Raw genomic sequence first — 22,084 nt, 5'->3', positions numbered from 1 at the left:
GTGTTTATAATGTTATGATAATATGTTATATTAAAAGTTTTTTTTGTTTTTTTACTATATGTATTTATTTTTCTAAGATTTTCATCTTTCATAACAGCGATCAAAATCATATAAATCATATGTACTTCAACGATATTTTATAAAATTTTATTATATTTTATACAATATCTTGATTTTCTTAATATTATCTTATTTACAACGAAGATGAAGTCAGATGAATTTTGAAGAAGAAGTTACATAGAACTATTATTAGTTCTTTCTTAGTGAGTGTAAAGATCATATGAAGGTCAATTTTTTTTAAATGGAATTATATATTTTTCAATTGATATACTCTCCATAAAAAAGTATTAAACTATGTATACCTAAAAATTATTAGCAGATATTTCAATTTCAATTTCAGAAAACTGAAATAAAAATATTTTTTAAACTAATGGTTTTTCAATATAAATTGTTTAACGATAAAAATATTTTGATTTACAATAGAATTTTGAAACTACAATGAAATTATATTTAAATATATAAGTATATCTGTAAAATATATTGTCAATATGAATTAGAAAAAAGTAGAAGAATAAATAATGATAAATACTACATTCAAATATCATACTGCATTTTCGTTAATATAATTAATAATAATTAGGTTAAAATATCAAATAGACATTTTACGTAATAATATAAAAAATTAACGTATTAGCATCAATTATATGAAATAATATCGCAGACTGTTATATTCGAATGTGTATTCTGAACGAATAAAATTGTAGACACCATTGATCATCCGTGACGTCACGTCATCTGTTTCGACATGCGCGTGCATGCAAGCAAAATTAATTTCATATTTCAAGTGGCACTCGTACCATCTTTTATCCTTTTTCTACTTTATAATCGATAAAAATAACGAATTAATATCTTAAAAAATTTATGGAAGAAAGGGCAATTTACTTCTACTATATATGAGGATATTAAAAATTCTCCAAATATATCGGCAATTTTTCTTTTTTTCCAAACTGTTTTGCTTTTTACCGAAGGAAAACAAAAATCTCTTCTTTTGCAGTTTTAATCCCGGATAGTAATATCAACATAAAGCAGATATTGCCTTTCGATATTGAACCATATCAAGCATAACTGTGATAGTTTCCAACAGTTTCGAATTCTCTTTCCTAAAATTTAGAGAGAGAATTACCTCATCTCTGAAGCTTTGAACAATTTTCAATAATATATAAGTATAAGATAATCATACATTAATAAAAATATTTCTTCGAAACAGGTTAATTTTAATCAGATTTATTGTTACAGACTATTAATGGCCAGCCTCCATTTTTATTTTTTTGATTTGAGTTCAGAATTAACATAAATTTAATCGAACAAAAATTTATTTAATTTCTCATTTGACTTACGATCTAACCTAACCTAAATTCTTTTTTACTAACAATTTCTTCTGATAAACAAACCGTCAAAACGTCTTCACTATTCAACGTGATAAAGAAATCATCGAGATCTTTTTGCAACTGTTTACCGTTGTCGCTATGACAAAAAAACACTTCCCTCTAAATCTCATCTATGAAACGGTCAGATGTTAACGTTTTCAAAGACGCGCCGCTGTAACAATGAAGATGCATCATTTTCTCGACGACGCAAGAAGCTGCAACGCGCACGCGCGAACCTTTTTTCCCCCAGCGTTGGAAACGGCTCGTGTAAACCGGTCGTGAAATCCTGAAAGAGTGTATGGCGTCCATTGGCCGCACGCAGATTACGCCCATAAAATTTTTCTTTGATATTTTTATGGCCGTAAAGATTTCCCATGTGTCACCGGGATTATTACAGCCCGCGACGATGAATAAATAAAGTTTCCACCGTGCAACGCCTGTTAAAAGCCACATGGCTGGGCAAACTTGCACGCGCAATCCCCCCAAGAACTGTTATTAGACGTATTGCAACCTTCTCCGTTTAAAATTTGAATTTCACGCATGCCTCCATGGACGATTTTTTCCATCCACGGGTATCAAGCTCTTCGAGAGATTCGCGTGAATTCACCTCGTTCGAGCTTTGTAAATATTACTATAATATCGTAGGAATTTCTTTCGTTTCCGCGCTTCTTTTCATCCCGCTTCGTGGATATCAACATTATTAAGTCAATGACAAAGTGAAAAACCAGTTTCTCTAACTTACTCTTCTCGTTATAAGGAATAAAATTGCTTATATCTATAATGCCTCCAATTACAGTGGTAATTGCATTCAATTTCTTAAATGGTATTTTTTAAATTGTTGTCAACGTTTTTTAACTTCGATTAAATGAAACGCTGTGCCGATAAAATATGGATTCTTTAAAATATAACAATTAACTGTTAAATTTTATCTGAATCCATTATGAGAAGAGTAAAGTAAATATCGCAAACCAATTGTATCCTCGAGCAATAACGATGAGAATTTTCCTTTCCTTGTGCAATGTAACATTTGCATTCAGTGGGTGAACGAAAAACAATTTATTATAAATATATTTATGAACGTTGGGAAGTCAAAGTCGGTAAATTCAAAGTTTCTGAATAAGAAAATATGAAGTTTTTAAACTACAGAGAGAGAGAGAGAGAGAGTTTCATGAAAGTTTCGCGGCTTTTTTTTCTCCTTCTTCGGCCATAAGGTGAAGAAAGAGGAATCTCGTGGACTCTCTATGTGCTGGTGCGATAAGATATTTTAATACTCGCGGGAATTTTCCACGTGTCACGTAGAATATATTTTCCGACGAGGAGCACCGAGTTCCCTCATCTTTCTGGATTATATGCAGCCGAGCTTTCACGGAAGCTTTTAAAGATTTTGCGATTGGTTCCCGCAGAAGTCACAACCGCGTGTAATAATTCCAGAAAGTTTAATTCCCAAGATCGGCGCACGATATTAAACGTGTACCACTTCGATTCGCATAGAATTCGAATGTCCGAACTGTTCTATTAATTGAAAGTTCTCGAATTCGAAACGAACAGTGCTTTTTCTTATCGCAGTGTAAACAGAAATAGAGTTTTTAATTTGAAATAATAACGCGTACTTAATGAAATTGGAAAAAATTAGAAAACGAAGGAATTATTAGAAGAATTAGAACGATGAAAGTGCTATAAAACTGGCAAATGTCCATATAATAATGGGAGAGTCGTAATTAATGGCGTTAGAAAACAGGATGAAATATGAAGGATGCATATTTCTTCTTTATATTAAATTCGTGCTAGAAAAACGATTCTTAATTTTTATAACAGAAATCGTTTCGTTTAAAAAAAAATCTGTGCTCTATTCTTTCTTTTATTTTTCGAATTTTTATTCTTTCTGTCAATTCGAATAATTAGGAAGTTCTATTATAATTTGAAGAAAATACAATGGTTAAGACAAAGAACAAGTAATTCTTTTTTTCTTTCCTTCTACTTACGTTAATAAAAAAAGATTTTAAAATTTTGGAAGTCCATTTTGTCTTTCCGAAATGGTATCTAATTAAAAAGAATTCGAATATATAACTTTAATACTCGTTTCCTAATAATTACAACAATATTATCAATTTTTTAAAAATATTAATTCGCTATACAGAGCAATATTGTTGTAAATACTGTTGAGAAATAATTAATTAAGAAATTAATAAAATAAAAACTTCGTTGCATAATTATTATATAATTCATATTGAAGTTTAGAAAATGCAACAAAAATTCTTTTTATATTTTGATTTCTGTAGAACAAAATAATGAATAATATATTAATAATCAACACTACTCGAATTTTATAGTAATAATAAAGTTAAAAAAAATATCTTCAAATTATTAAAAAATTTTCAAGTTTTTACTTTTTAATTGTTCATTAAATGAATTCCGTTCGTTCTGGTTATTGAATTAAAAATTTTACGTAAATACTTTAATCAAATAAAATAACTTGTCTTAGATTTATTTATTTATATTATAGATTTTAGGCTTCTACATACGCTTTCATTATTTATTTTGAACGGCTATTTTACGATCAAATGATCATTTAAAGAATATATTCGTGAATACGAATTAATTTTAAAAATACAATGTAATTTTTTATTACAATTCCAAATCTACTATCTTAAATGATTCTTAAAACACTCGATATTCGATTACATTAATTCAATCTAATATTATTATACTCAGATCAATCCACTTTTATATACCCTTTTTTATATCCCCTGATTTATTTTTTCATTTTGTTCGCGTCAATTATTATATAAAACTTAGTCACTCGAAACTTTGAACAGCGAGATAGTTTGCACCGTTTGAAACTTGAATATAATACTGGAAAATATCGGTGTAAGTTCCCATCGGGCCAAAGACACTAACAAAGAGAAGGAAAAGCTTTCAGCTGGTAAACAATATTTCCCTTTGCCATTATTTTCTCTCATTTCATTCTCGGGAATAGTCTTTTCAAGCTCGACAATTTTTTTGCCCCTTTTCTTGCAGCAAAGTGTCTGCAAATTCTGGGGGAACCGAAGGTGGAGGAACAAGAAAAGACATAGGGAACTGAAGCACGGGGGAGAAAAAAAGAAATTGAAAATGAAAGAAAATGGATAATGGAAGAAGAACAGAAAGGAAAAAAAGAAGAAAAAAAAAACTAGAATTGGACACTTGCAGAGAAAGAGAGGAAGCAATGCTTTTTCCAATAAAAGAAACCATTTATTTTCTTTCTCGATTATCGTCGAGTAAGTATAGATCTCAAGAATATACAAAGTGTCAATACAGGCAAGCTTCGTATGATTTCAAATAACTCGTAAATTATTCGTTTCACGAGGAGAAAAAAATGAAAGAAACGAAGTAAAAGAGATACGCAAAGAATTATCCATGTTTTACTTTAAATAATTTACTTTTTTTTTACTTTAAAAAAAAAAAAATTGAAATGATCATTGTCCATGTTTTACTTTAAATAATTTAATAATCTTTTATAGGGAACCTTGATTAATTTATTAAACGTTATATTTGAGAAACTTTTTTTGTAAAAAAAAAAAAAAAAAAAATAATTGAAACGATCATGTCACATACGTGATCCATTCCAGGATAATGCGATCGAATAAACGGATCGATAAAAATCAACTTCAAAAAGCAAAGAAAAGTTTCTAATTTTTGCGTATAATAATCGGAAATGGACTCACCTTTTTGATCCTTTTGAAACGATAAATCCTGAATCTGAATCACCGCTCATCACTTACCTAAAATCAAAAAAAAAAAAATGAGAAACATCAAAATCCATTTTCCGAAAAGTTTAATCTACGAAAATGGTTTTAATTAACTTTTTTTTTTTTTTTCACTCTCGAAAATACGCTTCCATTGCAATTTCTCGAGCAACAGGAGAATTTCCCCCGGTAAATGAAACCGTCAATGAAACAAACGACCATCTCCGCGATTTAACAAAGGCAACAGAATTCCGGTAGATTTTCACTAGGATATAAATACACGTTCGTTAGGATATTTTAATTTGGAACACGGCTGCGAGAGGTTATTCATTATACTCGTTACTAGGCGAATCCAAATTGAAAACCGTAACAGTTGTCGAAAGTATTCTTACGAAACGTGGAGGAAAAACAAACGGTACAAAAGATACACGCAGCCGAGTTGAATACGAATTAAAAAATTAATAATTGATAATTTATTTCGAATAAATTACTTTAATTAATAACTTCGATCAAAATGCTTGAATGATACAAAAAGCAATTACCAGCAGCTGTAGTCATGAATAAATTGAATTTATTGAATTTGATTGTAAATATTTCCAAAAAATAATTGAACAATCATTTTTTTTTTTTTTTTGAAAAACTTTTCCCTCGAATTTTATTTATTATTCGTTCCAAATCCGAACAAATGATAATATTTTATTTGCATACGTGTAAGGAAAAAATTATTTTGAAATTAATTAAATGATGCTTATAATATAAATAAAAAATTAGTTGTCAATTTACAATTACAATATTAGTTACAGTAATTAATATTTATTCACAGTTTGATCATTCAGGTAGCTTAGATTCTTGAACGTTATTAACTTAATGCTAGCTATTCGTAGCTTTTGAGTTACACCAATCGAAATAACTTTGTTTTTCAATGTTGAAAATTTATGCCTATTCACGTCACACGCGATGTCTCCAATTTCTTTCTCTTTCATTTTCGTGGCATCGTTTCGTCTCGAGATTACGTGAGTCGACGAGCACAGGTAAAAATGGAGGGCTACGTGTCTGCAACGTATAACTCTTGGTATGCGAGTTGTTCCCTAAAATACTGCTGCTGTTGGGCGACATTGCCCGCGAGAAAAAGGTAATGTAAATCTCTTTATTTTCGTTGAACTGAATCGTTCCAGTAGAAAGTAATTTTAGTCGGCTTATTTGCGTGAAAGCATATAACATGGTGGAGTGAAGCGAAGGGTAAAATATTGTTATATTCCTTCGTAGGTTTTAATAATGAATAAAATTTGTTTTCTTTCGTATTCGATGATATTTAAAATTCTGCTTATTATATAGAGAAATTCATGGTATGAAGATTCTAAAAAAGTTTGAAAAAATTATGAATAACGAAAATATGTGTGTGGAACTTCGTTCTTCGTTCGTAGATCAAGTTTGAAATTTTTTCAAATATAAATAAAACTATCTAATTCTCGATAGAATAATATAGAATAAACTATTGACAGAAGATTATTTTAAATGTGAAAAGGAAAAAATATATAAGCAAAAGGATGTAAAATATATTTTTTTCATTTAATAAATTATAAACTAATTATATCGACTCCTTGATTAACTAATTTCCAATTAATTTCAATTGTATTTGAAAAAATATCAAGCTTGACAAATTTTTATTTTATTTTGAGTTATGGAAATTGTTTACCAAAATTTATTAAACAACTATGTTCGAAAAATAAAAAAATATTCGATTCCTTGAAATCATTTTTATAAATTTAATATTTGTAATTTTTCAAGTTTTTTATTTATAATATAAAGAAATAATTTAGATCCAAAATTGAATGGTTTAGAGGGAATAGAATAGCTCTTAATGTGTTACATTATATTATTATTATTATTACATTATTATATTAAACACTATAATACTTTGAAAACACACATTATAAAAAATCCTAATGCATCGTTACGTAATTAAAAGTAATTCCTTTTAATAACCACGATTAATCGAAATGAAGAAAAATAATATCCTTTACACGCGAATAATTACGAAAATCGGACTTGCAGTTGAACTGCAAGAAAATAAGAGGAAAAAAAAAGAAATCACGAGGATAATGCACATTTGTTGCATTGTTTCATTACGAGGCTATTGATGATTGACGGAACGAGAAAGCTGTCCATCGGTTTTATTTTTTACCTGTACACGACTGGTAGGCTACACGTAAATTATGGCCGGGGGCTGATTATCCGCGATTCAATGACAAGGCATTATCGGCCATTAATAGCCCGGGCCGCATTCACATCAGCTTACCGCCCCAATAGCCAAGTTATTGTTCTCTCAGGTGGTGTCCGCTTTACGAAGCCTGATCCACCTGCAACTGTCAATACGAGCGTGGGGTAATGTCCATTAAAGCTGCTGATATAGTTTCTCAGTCTCGAGAGCGATCGTTAAATCGGACACGGCAAATAGCAGCTCCATGATCGAGATTCTGCGATCACTTTATTATCTAAGGAGAGGGAGAGAGAGAGAGAGAGAGAGAGAGAGAGAGAGAGAGAGAGTACAATCAGATCGTTGAACATAATTGATGTACGCGTGTGTGTTTATTATTATTACGCTTCGTATGTTAAATATTGCAAATGTAGTGCGTAAATGCATTACGGATGCGTGACAACTGTAAAATGTATGATGTCTGATTTTGATCTATATAGAGTAATATATCCGTACGTCTTTAAAGGATTGATTGTTATAGGAAAAGAAAGTAAGTAGTTTAGACTTTGTAAATAAATCTCAATTAACATTTTTACTAATCTTAATATTTCAAGTTCGATAACTTGAAGAAAAAATTTCAGAGAGTTTAAGTTAAGATTGTAAAGGAGAGACTTCAATTTATTTTCAAATTTTTGCAGAGAAGAATATTTTTATTTGCTATATCATTGAAAAAATATCTTTGGGAAAGAAAATGAGATTAAATTGATTTCTCTTATATATGAATATTCAAATAGAATATTGTATTTGGATTATAATATATATTATTAATCTTTCGTAAGTTATTTCACATTTATTTATATCAAATAATTGCTAATCACAAATATTAAGTAAAATATTTCATTACAATATTGATAAATCAATATTTACCAATTATAGGAAGCGATAATAATAATAAAGCAAAAAAAAAAAAAAAAAAAGAAACTGAGAGATGAAAGATTGTTAAATAAAATTATTGTACCGCATAATAGGTCGGTATAAATATTAAATATAATAGAATGAAAAAGGCAAAAAAATAAGCCGAATAACTTGTTCGTTCATCGGTGACAGTTGATTGGCAACTGTATACAAGCGGCATCAATGCGACGTAAAAATATTGAAAATGTCACGTCTACGTCAATGCACTTCGGAATATCTTATTTCTCGTTTCTCGTGGGAATGCTATGACGGTTAACGTCAAAACTTCAGACGAAAAATTTAGTAATTACGAATTTCAACGTTTAATATCGTCCTAGTTTTTTACAATAGCGTAAAAATGTTCCCAATCCCTGAATCCCATTCAATTAAGTTCATCGAACTTTCCTTACTTTTATATCGAAACTTGAAACTTCTTACAGTGATTAAGAGAATATTTGACAAAGTTCTCTATTCACAAGGGAGTCGAGACAGTGCGGTTAAAATTAACAGTGGTCGAAATTTGTCGGCGCTTTCATATTATAATTACATCAAAGAGTTCCTCCCTTAGTTCCTACCAGTGCAAAGAATGTCGTCGAATATTCTCGAAGTTCCAACGCTTCTGGTGGAAAGAGCGAGCGAGAAAAAAGCCGAGGGAAAAGAAAAGGAAACGATAAAGGCAAAACGATATTACCGACCGGGAGAGAGAGTCTGCGGTGGTAGAAAATTCACGGAGAATTACGAGGCACAGAATAAAAATGAAACGAATTAAAAGCAACCTGCGGGAGAACCACAACATCCGACATTCGTGTTGTTGCACGATGAAATTTAGTGAGTCATTAGTGCGTGACAGTTTTGGCCAACTGTTAGTACGGGTTAACGGATCGCAATGTTATTTAACAGCAACATTTTCGTAATCCGCTGCGTGCATTTTACAAAAATTGGTAATTTTTAAAAAGAAAGTGTCGTTATCTATATCGATACGATCTAATGCTTAAAATATTGAGATATTGGCTTGAGTTTAATATTCTAGAGGAATATTGTTGTAAAAAATGAGAAGATTTCTAAATCTATATCTAGAATAAATATGCATAAAATAATATATTAAAGTTTAATGTATAAATATTAAGAAATAAAAATAAGTTCGATATTCCTTTTTGTCAATAATATATTTTAAAAAGCTTAGTATTAAATAATTATTTTTTTGTTAATAAACGATGTTGCATTTTATTCTTTAAATTAAACGAATTTATTATATTTTTAATATTTATTATTATTTTTATTCATTCGATTATCTAATTTCTTACACAAAAATGAAATCTGTGCATCATTATTTTAGTTTAAGAAATGAAATTTATAAATTAAATATTAATAACTTGTAAATTTTATTATTTTTATTATTAAAAAACATATTCTTGCAAATTAAATATATTTTTTTTAGTGATTATTTATCTCGTATTGAAATAATGTATTTAATAAATTAATAGATAATTAATAGATTTTTTTATTTTTATTATTTGTTATTGTAATGAATATTATAAAATTTTACAATATTATACGTAAATAATTAATTCAAAAAAATTCAAAATTTAATTTATTGTTTGAATTAAAAAAATGCATTTTCAATTTGCAAGAATATTTGAATATATCACAAATTTAATTTATCAAAATAACGAATTTTATACAAAGATATAACTATTCTTATGCAATAAACTGAGAAATTATATAAAATAAATATTAAACGATAAATATTAAAAAAAAATGATAAATTTGTTTAATATAAAATTCATTCAATATTATTATTATATATCAAAAATAATTTTTTTAAGTTATTTAAAACATATTATTTTTTTTCTATTATTATTCTATTTTACTTTTTAAAAAACTTATTAAAATATGTTATGAATATCAAAACAAATATTAAACTTTAACAAAAATGGCATTTTAGTTTTTTTTAATTTAAATTTATTAACTGTCCGAATATGTATTAAGCTATTTTATCAGTATTTTCACGTTAACGTATCTCACAAATTATTTTCTTTCACAGATTATGCACGTTCATAAATGTGAAAGAAACAATTATTTTTCATTTTTAGATTAATTTATTCTATATAACAGATGCAAAGTATTAATTTATTTTTAGATTAATTTATTCCATATAACAGATGCATAAAGTATAAGACTGATGGGATATTTACGCTTTCATTTGATATATTTACGGTTCTGCATTGTTGTTTATTAATAGAGTTGTTGTGGCGTTGTAATGGAAGGTGAAAGCGAAAGGGAGAACAATGAAAAAGGATAGAATAATGATTTCCTTCCAATGCTTAGATATTAATGGATTCATTAAGAGAGAACAGATGCGATAATGGAGTTATATTGGATATGTACAGTTTAATAATAAATTTGACATGGAAACATAATATAGTTCAGTAAGCACGTCTATACTCGTTAGTATTCAAAGTGAGAAGAAAGCTCTGTATATAATGTAATGAGAATATAGTAATCATCTACTGATAATTATAACTGTCGAGATTTTCATATTTCAATAATATGCAACAATTATATCAGAGATAATATCAAAATTATCATATAAATATGAAAATATTATCTATTAAATCTAAAGCAAAATTGATTTCATTATAAAATTTCTTTTTCCAGCTTTGTATAAAATAAATATAACTTTGTTGTCAATCAAAATAAATTGTCGATTTTCGATAATTTTTTTCGAAACTTTCGATATTTCAATTCACGATATAATATGTACGCAAATATCATTGTAATGAATTAATCGAATACTGTTATTAACGTATTTTATTTTTCACTAAGTATTCCATTTTTCCATCCACACTAAGAAGTTATATCAAATTACGATTTTTATACCATTTTTGCAGTAATATGTACAATCGATATATACGATCAAATAACGTTTGCATTTATTAACATACTAACCTAAATTCCACCAACTCGACCAATGAGATCGTGATTCATTGCAGCCAGTTTGAAGCCAGGTTGGAAGGGATAATAAAAATAAAGCCACAACAGCAACGTGCCAATGCAGATTCAACTCGTTTCGACCGTAAAATCATAATGATCGGATCTCGGTGGGCGGTGTATCTCACGACAAATAGAAATGTGTACCGACATAGCGGTCGTCGGTGCTTACTGTTTCTAACGGACTTTTCGCACTGTTAGACGAACAATCGTGATGGCGTTAGTGTCGCTGGTGATGGCAGACGACAAATGTACACAAATGTACAAGGAAATAGCATCACTACAATAAGGATCGTCACATCAGTGGAAAAAGTGGCCGAAAGTGCTTGAGCTGCTACTAAAACGCGGCAATAACAAGCAGGATTACAACCAGCATGAAACGCAAAGCCACTCCGCAATGCAATAAATAGCAATTATGCTTAACAATGAGGACGAGGTCAGACCGCAAGACAAGTATTCCGCCCTGTTACAAACAACGCTCTCTACCGGTAACTTTAATCATCGAATTATACGATTCAATTCTTTTGACCCTATTAAATATCAAGAACAAATTTCTTCGACAGAATTGCATTTAGATCATGTGTATCAAGATGCGTGATAATATTATCTCTTTTATATTCACGATATTTAATGGCATTTTTCGTTCATTTTTATTTATCGGAAATCTAGATTTAACGTCTTATTTAAACGCGCCTTTTAAAAAAGATAATGTGTAGTTCAATAATTTCTCCCAATTTTAAAAATTTTTTTTTATTCAGATTATTTATACACATTTATATTTTTCAAAAATTAAAAAAAAAATTAGAAATAAGATTGCTGCAATTAAAAATTTATATAAGTAATACAAATATACATCAATATAATTAATATTTTGGATAAAATATTATTCGAAATAATGAATAAATAGGAATTTATTTCATTTTAAATGAACTATTGACATATTTTATTTGTTGCAAAGATATTTAATAGAATTTATATTTTATTATTGCTTGTATGGTAATAATACATAATGTTTTATTATTTTATACAATATTCTATTTTTTTTTAATCTAGGAATTCCATAATTATCAAGAAGACATAATCTTATTAAAAAACCGATATCAAGAGCTTCAAAGAGATAGCAATTCTAGTTTCAGTCAATATCATATCAGAAAAGAAAGAAAGTTTGGATTTTATTTATTTGATACTTTATTTTTAATGTATTTTGTCGATTGCTTTTATTGTCATATTTGCATATTTATCAAAATTTTTATTACTCCTTTGTGCTTGCTATATCCCTCACGTGTAACAATCGTTTTGCAAACAGAAAAATGGTCCACAGTGATCGTTCTCAATGACACAGTATATTTAAATGGATGCATGTCTCTTTGGGAATATAAAATTTTAGGTCGAGGAATAGTAGCGCAAAAGGTAAAATACATCCACAATTTTGAGAGAATAATAAAAATTTCAATGGTACAGTTCAAATTTTTCGAAGTAAAAAATACCAAAATATTGATTTCATTATCTTAATTAACTGTTATATAGAATCGGTAAAAAAAGTATAAATATTTTTATCAAAATAAACTCATCACAAACATATAAATTATTTTATGTTTGAAGATATTTTACAATATTAGTTTTATAAATTTTACATTGTAAAATATGTTATCAATAAAATATTTTATGTTATGTTTTAATAAATTCAACTGCTTCGATTTCAAATCTATTTTGAATGTCTTTTATGAAATAAAATTATAAATTTTCTACTAGTATATTTATATAAAAATAGTTTAAAAAATTAGTTTGCTATTTTAAAAAAACTTTTAAATATTATAAATAATTATAAATGTTATAAAAATATATGAAAATTTTGATTTGTATTTTAAATTTTATTTTTAATATATGTTAAGAATTAGTTTAAATTAATTTAAACTTTATATAGGAAAAAAATTTAATCTTAATTAAGTATTAAGAAAACTTGAAAATTCTAAAGATCTTGAGAATCTTTAATGTCTTGAACGGTGTTCTGACTAATTAGAGGATCATCTATTCAGGCGATTTTATCGTTCATTAAAGTACCCAATACTTTTACGTAAGAATTTCAACGTGCTTTTAAGTTTTAAATATTAAGAAAAAATATAAGTAGAGATTATTTATTTAATTACAAATAAGTAATTCATTTTTTGAAAATATTTTAATATTATCTTAATTTTTTAAAATTTTATGAAAGTATACAAAGTGGTTCAAAGTATCACAAGCTATTTCTTCAATATTACTACCCTATATTGATTTTAATATTTCTTTTAAAAATTTCCTATTAAGAATTTAAAAAAAAAAAAAAACTTCTCCTTCTTACTATCTTTTCGTATCCAAGAATTTTCATTAAATTTTCATATAATGAAAAATACATTGTAATCAATTATGATACTACAATTATTCCACCAAAGTTTCTATTATAAATTATATTATATTCCATACTCGTTTATTATGTTATGAAGAAACTATTTCATAATGGAAAAATGTTTATTCCTGTTTTCCACCGTTATGTTGATTTTTTTTAAAATCACGTAACTTTATCCTTGGTAATGTTTTGCCAACTTCAAAGGCAACTAAGGTGTTGAAGTGCTTCTACCTAGACACCTTGACTTGCATATGCTTCAGGCTAAACAAGATTCACCAAGAATGGCGATATGCTTTTTCTTGTCGTCCCTCGTTAGCATCGCCAGTATTCCTAGGCTCGAAGTTGCGATAAATCGTTACTTTGATTGCGTGCATAGTTTCTTATTCAGACGTGTGTTATCTTAAAAGGTTTTTTTTTTTTTTTTACTTTCATTCTTGCGTTAATCACTTGTTTCTCTACGACAACGCGAATTCAAGGTAAAAAATTATACATAGACACGCGTGGTCTCGTTCGAAAAGCGTTTCTAATGTCGCATATCTTTCATTGCTAAGATAATCCAGGGTTTAAAGAAGAAAATATGTACAAAGGAAATTGTTTCTTTATGGAAATAATTGGATAACAGGGAAACGATTCTACGGTATAACGAGTGTGTTTCTTTGATAAATAGTGTCGAGAAAAACACTAACGTGGAGTAAAATTGAAGAGCATGTTTTCTTTAACACGAGATCGATATTAACAAATACCAGTTGTGTAAACATTTCTTGATAGATATATGCTTATAAAGAAAAGAGTGAGAATACGAAATTTTTTTTCAATTAAGAAGTTTCATAATAGCTGTAAATAAAAAAATCAATAGCATCAATAGCATCAATATAAATATTATAAAGTTTAAGAAACTTGTAAATTTTTTTATTTCTTTTAGATTAAAAGACAAATCAAAAAACAAATCAAATAATTCAGATAGCGATATAAGATAATGTGATTTTTATTTTACAATAGTTATTTATAATAAGCATTCCAGTTTTTTTAGATCTATATTTTTTTATATCTATATATTTTATTTCTTTTCATTGTATCATTACTAAACATAAAATAATATGTACTTCAAATATTTATTAATAATTGAAATTTATTGTATAATAATTATTTCATTTAAATATAAGAATAACTTCTTATAACAGGAACAAAAAACATTCCTTTAAGAAAAAAACAGTTATTATGAAAATCTTCATTTCATTTCAGTTCTCAATCAAAAATCTCATTAATTTTTACTCTACCTGATATATTTATCTTTCCTATTATATATATTTTCAAAAATAAATTTTTCATCACTATAATAATAGTAATTTTTTACATTTTATCTTCTTTTATTATTTTTTATTATAACTAAAAAGCTTTATGAAAATATTGAATTAAAAATTTTTACTGTCTATTGTAAATAAGTATCGAAATAATTCTTATTGAAAAAATTTTAAATTAGTGTCATTAGATCAGTGTAAATATCTAAAAAATCGATTTGTATATTCACATTTACATACAAAATAAAAAAATATTATAAATATTATAGTATTTAAACCGAATGCATTTTAAACATTTATCTTAGCAACAAACATTTTCAGATAATGCAATTGAAGATATAAATCGTGTACAATTTCAATTCTGCACTCGTATATTCGAATTATGAGCGCAAAAGCAATTTATTGACACGTAACTTCGGACTATTCGCTCTCCATTCTCCGCGGTATTAAACTTGATGAAGCTCGGCCAATTCTAAAAGTTGTAATCGGAAAAGTTATGTATCCATTAAACTGATCTATTCTGTCAATCTCGTGTCAAAGCGGATCGAACGATCTGCTATTCCTGTGAAATATCTGTGAAGCGTTACTGAAAATTTATTTTTACTAATCGTTTGCAAATTTATTCATATCTTGAATAAATTAAAATTGAAAAAATAATAAATAGAAAGGTAAGATAATAGTATATCCACATTAATAAGTGATAAGTTTCTCTTTCGAATACGCATAAAAATTGAGTAGAAATAAAAAATTTTGCGAATGAAACACATGGTTGATTAACTTTTGTCGATAAACGTATGCACGAAGATTGTTTTTTTTAAGTAAGATCCATTTTTAATACGCTTATCTATTCTCTGGAGAACAAATGGCTTTTATACTAGGTTTATTAATTGAAGCCAGTAGTCAGCTGTTAGCAACAATAGTTCAGTCATTTTGTTGTTAGTTGCTTATACGAGTGCTACAATTAATAATGCTGCCAAGTAGGAAGTGGTATGAAGTATGACTAGTAATCTAGCTCTTAATGGCAAAAAATAATTATACTAGTAGAAATTTATGGGCAAATTTATGATATTTACGAGCAGAGTATTATAAGGGATACTAAAGTGAAACAGTAGTGTCGTTTATTTCAAGAAGAACGAACGAATATTCATGATTTAAAAAACGTCCAACCACGAATGATTTAATTGAAAAAAAATTTGGAAAAATTATTGCTTGACACTTTCACAATTATCTAGACTTGCATCTAGTAGAGATAGATCTCGTAGAAATTTAAAAATGGCAAAGTGAAAAATGTGTGTTATCGTCGTTGGCAAAATTTTTTGAAAATGGAATGAAGAAACTAATTGGTGAAATTATAAAAAATATTATCGAAAAATAATATACTCTTTTGTAATGAATATTTTATACTATTTACCTTTGTTTTTATTTTAAAATGTATCTTACTTGAAAAAACAACGTTCGTGTTTATATTTTTATTTAAAAAACAGAAATACGAGAATGTACAATTTCTGTTTTTATTTTTTGCAATGTATAGATAATATTTGTTGAAACAATATGTACATATTTAATTTTATCGAATTCTTTATATCGCAAATATATCGTTCAATAAGATACAACAAATTTTTCTAATGAAATATATCTTATAATATTGCTAATAATTTATATTTTCAAATTGAAGCATAAAGTTTAATGCAAAAATTTGTGCATATTTCAAATATATTTCAAAAATCATTCTTTTTTCCTTTTTTTTTAAATATGCGAAATTTTTGAAGAACGCAATTTTAAATTACGAAACACTCTGAATTTAGTGCAAACAGATAAAAAAGGAAATTATATTCCATAATAATTTGACAAAATTATTTGTTGAACTATATATTCATTTTCAATGAATTTCTACTTTTAGAAAACTTCGTTGGTTCAAAAATTATTGAAAATGATTTCCATTTTTCTACAGATATATTTTTATCAAATTTTTTAAAATTATTATTTAACAGATCATTTTAAAAAATATAATTCAAACTTTTCAAAATAATAGAACAAATTCAGCAAATATATATATATATAACATTGATATAATTTATTATTTAACATATACGTAGAAGATATTTGAATTATTTCTCCAACATATACCCTCTTCTAATTAAAATTTTATAGACACCATTTAAATCGATCGATCATTTCAGACAAAAATTCAGATATTTCAGCATCGTTTCTCAAGATGTTCGATTTAAATAGAAGGCCTCGTATATGTAATCAATCGAGCTGCTTTCATCTTCCCAAATTAACCATCCACCGTGATACGCAGAAGACGATCTAGAGATTATTTATATAACCAAAATGGAGAAAGAAGAAAGAAAGAGAGAGAGAGAGAGGAGAATAACGTATGTACGATCGTAAATTCGTGAAAATTGTTCGAAAGAGAAGAGAAGAGAAGAGAAGAGCAGAGCAAGGAAATGGCGTCGATAAAATGGCGAACGTTACAGCAAATTGCAATTAAGTACGATCTCTTTGGATTTATGAAAAAGGGATGTCTCGCCTACCTTTTCTACCCTATTAAGAACTGCCGAGTACACGATGTGTTCTTACTTTCAGCTTCTGACGTATAATCAAAAACTCTCTGAACAGAGAAGAGTGACGAGTTGTTCCGCTTTTCACAGGCAACGATCTAGTCTTTTCAACTTAATACAATAACGGACGACATGATTTGATGCGTCATTATTTTTCAGGTCAATTCTATAGAATTGGCGTGCACGTATGCGCCAGACAATGTCATGTTAATTGACGTGTGTAATTTATGGGGTTCGTTGATTGTGATCATCGAATGTATGTATGTACACGATGTTTTGATGGATTATAGTGGTAACGCCTGCGCCAATCGCGCGCAAGACAATGAGTTTGCAGTTCGAACTCTAGTGTCTGTATCGCACGAGTAATCGCGTTATCATCAGTCAAGAATTTTTAATTTATTTAAATAACACGCTTGCAACCGCGTTTTTTTTTTAAAAAGTCTTTAAAATCTAAATAATTAGTTTAATGATTTTACGTTATTTCAAAATCTGCAGCGAAATTTTTTGGATCGTATTCATGGTAATGATAAATAAAGATAAGAAGATCAGTCAAGAATTTTTAATTTATTTAAATAACAGGTTTGTAACCGCGTTTTTTTTAAAAAGTCTTTAAAATAATTAGTTTAATAATTTTACGTTATTTCAAAATTTTTTGGTATTTATGGTAATGATAAATAAAGATTCTTCGCGAGATTATATATGATAATTGATTAATTGTAAATATGTAAATATTGATTTCGCGATTTATCGAATGGATATTTTCGAAACGACATATTTGAACAAAAATTTTGCTCGATTAATATTGCAATCCAAATCTGTAGTTGAGAATTTTGTAAATTTTTTATACTATTTATTTTATACATTTACATTCATTCAAATAATAATAAGATCTTGGAAATCCAAAAATCTCAGCTATAAACGTTTGAAAATTGTACGAGACTAGCTCTAAAATTTCTAGTTGCGTCACTTTTAACCCGTCGATTTTTGTATTTAGACATATAAATACTCATTTATGATTTATTTTTTCCAAAGTTCTTTAAATTAGTATCATGTATTGTCTTAAATTATTGAATTAAATTATTTAAATCTGTTTTAATATAACTCTTTGAATTATTATTGCTTCTCTTCTATATCTTACATTTAAAACAGCCATGACCATTTATCACGAAAAAGTCTGGATATTTGAACGCGTATCCACTTGATTATATTCAATAATATCTCACCTAACGTATCACTTACGTGAAACATAAGAAAAAAAAAGAAAAAAAGAAAGAAAGAAAGAAAGATAACCCGCATAAAAAGTTCAACGGTAATAAATATTTCGCAGATATGATGAAATTCAATTCATTCACATAGCGACACTCTTCGATTTAGCAATCTGCGATTAGCCCAACAACCAGGCATCATTAGATCTCGACGGGTATATAACTGGTGTATATATATTGAGAAATCGATTTCACCACTCTATATCCCGCTTCAGAATCACCGGTTCCCCCCCTCTTCACGAGTGTAATAAATAAATCCTCCCATAAATAACGTTATAATCTCGACTGCAAAGATGTTCGCAAATTAGGCCCCGGCATTCGGTTACTCGACGTGTCACGAGGACTGGATCTCGATGGCGTCGTTAGACACGTCGTTAGAAATTGCCGAGTGTAAAACTATTCCCGGCCGACCGCTTCAGAGATGAACGTTAACGAGTCGCTGATGGATCTTCGATCATCGAAAGGAAGGGGGGTATGATGATGATTCGAGCGAGGTATTCGGTATATCTTAAATCGATTTACATAGAAATTGAGGCATAGAAATAGACAAAAGCCCCGATAAATCCGGATCGAATCACATTTAACGGTTTTGAAGCTGTTGCCTTTCCGAATCAACGATTATTATCCGATGAACGGAACCGTATTCATTTCTCGTCCCGATCCATCTCTCTGCCCAACGTTTCGGTGTAATATCAACGTCATTCGTCACGTTCGCAATCCTTTCGATAATTGACACATCGTGAACCCTCAATCACGGATAACTAACCTCTCAGAGAGAGTCTCCTCTTCTGTTGTTTCTGATATCGAAACGGGATGATTTGAGAGGAACGTTTAATGCTTTCTTATATCGTATTTATGCAGTGATACGAGATAGAGGAGAGTACTGTAGATGTACGTGGAATGGATTCAGTGAATAAAATTATTGGGAACGAATATTGTCAATCGATGTTCTAAGTTGTATTCGCGAAAAGGAAACAAGTATTTATCAAGATCATTCCCTCTAACGATCTAATATATATGCAGAATAATCAATCAATTGTTCCTTCTTTCTTAAATACAAATCTGGGGCAATCATTTTGTTTATTTCGTTTTGAATCGATCAATCGATGCTTCCTCGTCATTTACCAGCATCCAGATCTTGGAATTGTATTATTGCAAAATTCAATTTACGAAAAATTGAAATGAGATTAAATGATTTACTTTAAATTGAATTTGTTGAAAGTTTTTGAAAAAAGGAATTTTTATAAAATTTTACAATTTGTACATCGCGTGTAGCAATTTATTTATAACTTCTTCACAAGATTGAGACGTTATGATACATCATTTGCGAAGCTCCAAAGCTTTATCAAAAGTTCTAGCGAGTAGTAGATCTTGTTAATTAATTAGCCACTCAAGTAGTTAGTCGCTTTGAAATTTTCTCACGGGACAAGTTTCCAACTTCTTTTCAGTCGATTCGGTGAAACCATGTACGATTCTGATAGGATTGTGTGTTAAATTAACGGCAATAAACTTCTTGAATCCAATTCCTGAATTTCTTCGGCACAGACTTCTCACAATCCTTCGAGACCTACTTCGAAAGTTAAATCTGCACCCACTTATTATCGTCCTATATCCGTTTTTAAACGTATTTCCCTTGTCTCTTCTCATTATTTCTCGAAATATAATTTCGAATATAGTATAGCGTTAAATCTTGTCAGAATTATTTTTTATCATTGAAATAATATACAAAGTATTTAGATTTCTGTGCTAACACAGTTTATTTTTTCGCGCGATAAATTATAAATCAAATCGAAGTTTCAAAATTTTTAAAATAAACTTTAATCATCGCTTAATCTATTTCAATTAAAAGTTTAAGACTTTTTAATTTTCTGAAATTTTCAAATTTATGATTTGGAAATTGATTTGATGTGATTAAACTTTGAAACGGAACAAAAGAAGGTTTAGAAAGTGACATTTTCGTTTTACGTTCAATTAAAGAAGACATTTTATCCGTGAAATATATTTAAATTATTGGAAAGCAAAATAATTATTCGGTATAAGGCAGCATTTCAATAACCTTGATATATTGTCGCTCGAGTCCAAAAAATTTTAATTACTTAGAAGTTGTTACTTAGAAAATAAAATACGAAGAATAAAATATTTTCAAAAATAAATTTGATATTTTTATTTATTTATCTTGAAAAATCCAATAATAAAATCCAATTTTAGATTTGCAACAACGCAATAAATGACCAAGTTTTTCGGTTACACCAATTATTGTACGAAAAGCTTTTTGGTAAAACATAACCTTACTTTCTGATAAGTAAACAGCGTACGTGCCGATACGATATTTGATATGGTATTCTGGCCACTGCATTCAATAAGAGCCAGTAATTGGTTATTCGAAACAACAATAATTGGCTCGCAAACTTGTTCTCTACTTTCATTCTTATTTAAAATTTTTTCAACATTTCGCTTCGAAAAAATATCCTACTTAAAAAAGCAATAAATAACGGACAAAAGTATCTATATCTTCCAAAAAAAAAAGTTCCTAAACATAGCAGCATAATACCTGCAACCAAATACAAATATTCCAATATACGATAAAAATTCGAAAAGGAAGAAGCGTAAAATGGAGTAGAAGAGTATCGATGATGTGTATCAGCGTGGCAAGTACGGTTTGCCGTGGAGAAACGAGATTAGGCAAATGTTAAATTTACGGGACGCGATAAAATGCATAACGATAGGAGGGGGACGAATCGATATGATCGAATGGCAAGTCGGACAAAAGGGTTTACAGTCATATTCGTTTCATATTCATGAGCCACGAGTTCCGTGCTCAACATGCTTCCCGACATCTGCCGTCCATCTCGAATTTATGCCATCGCTAATTGCCCCCGCAGTCAAACTTGGCCGAAAACCATTCCGCCGCTTTACATTCGATGAATGCGAAATATGGGATTACGTTTAAAGGGGAGGTCGCTCGAAGGCGAAGTGAAAAGTTTCGACAAGAGTGTTCCCCAGAAATCTTCTTTTCTCTTCAGCCCTCTTTTATCCAGGTATAGTAATGGGATCAAGCTCAATGTGTACTCACTGGAATCAGAGTCAAATCCGATACAAAAGGTTCGCTTCGTGGGATTCGATTGCATACAAGATGATAGTAGTCGATGGTATATTCTTGTTTGTATTCGAATTATACGTGTCGATGGAAATAATCAAATATGTTATCGCTATTTTTTAAGTAATGAAGAGTATTAAGAGAGATTTATTTTTGGAATGTTGTAAATGATAAGAAGATATA

The 22,084-nt window shown here is 28.6% G+C and overlaps 1 protein-coding gene and 1 long non-coding RNA gene across 3 annotated transcripts in view; one reads left to right on the top strand and one right to left on the bottom strand.

Moving 5' to 3' along the window:
* Positions 1-5,143: 5,143 nt before the first annotated feature.
* Positions 5,144-22,084, bottom strand: part of LOC105735200 (CCR4-NOT transcription complex subunit 6-like) — a 303,102-nt gene continuing 286,161 nt past the window's right edge. Inside the window, exon 5 of one of the 2 annotated variants that reach the window (XM_086910179.1) lies at positions 5,144-5,188. In XM_086910179.1, coding sequence (XP_086766305.1) covers positions 5,181-5,188 — 8 coding nt within the window. In that variant the 3' untranslated portion in view covers positions 5,144-5,180. The remainder of the gene's footprint in view (positions 5,189-22,084) is intronic. The other variant, XM_086910178.1, reaches the window with a different exon arrangement.
* LOC147657401 (uncharacterized) lies at positions 11,360-13,156 on the top strand. Its single transcript, XR_015292602.1, has 2 exons — positions 11,360-11,782; positions 12,348-13,156. It is a non-coding gene; the product is annotated as an uncharacterized LOC147657401 (long non-coding RNA).

Source organism: Apis florea, unplaced genomic scaffold (assembly GCF_048593485.1).
Source record: "Apis florea isolate Af1SG1 unplaced genomic scaffold, ASM4859348v1 contig_3170_pilon, whole genome shotgun sequence".
In the NCBI taxonomy this organism is placed as follows: Eukaryota; Metazoa; Arthropoda; class Insecta; order Hymenoptera; family Apidae; genus Apis; species Apis florea.
This window is presented reverse-complemented; position numbering and strand designations above follow the sequence as displayed.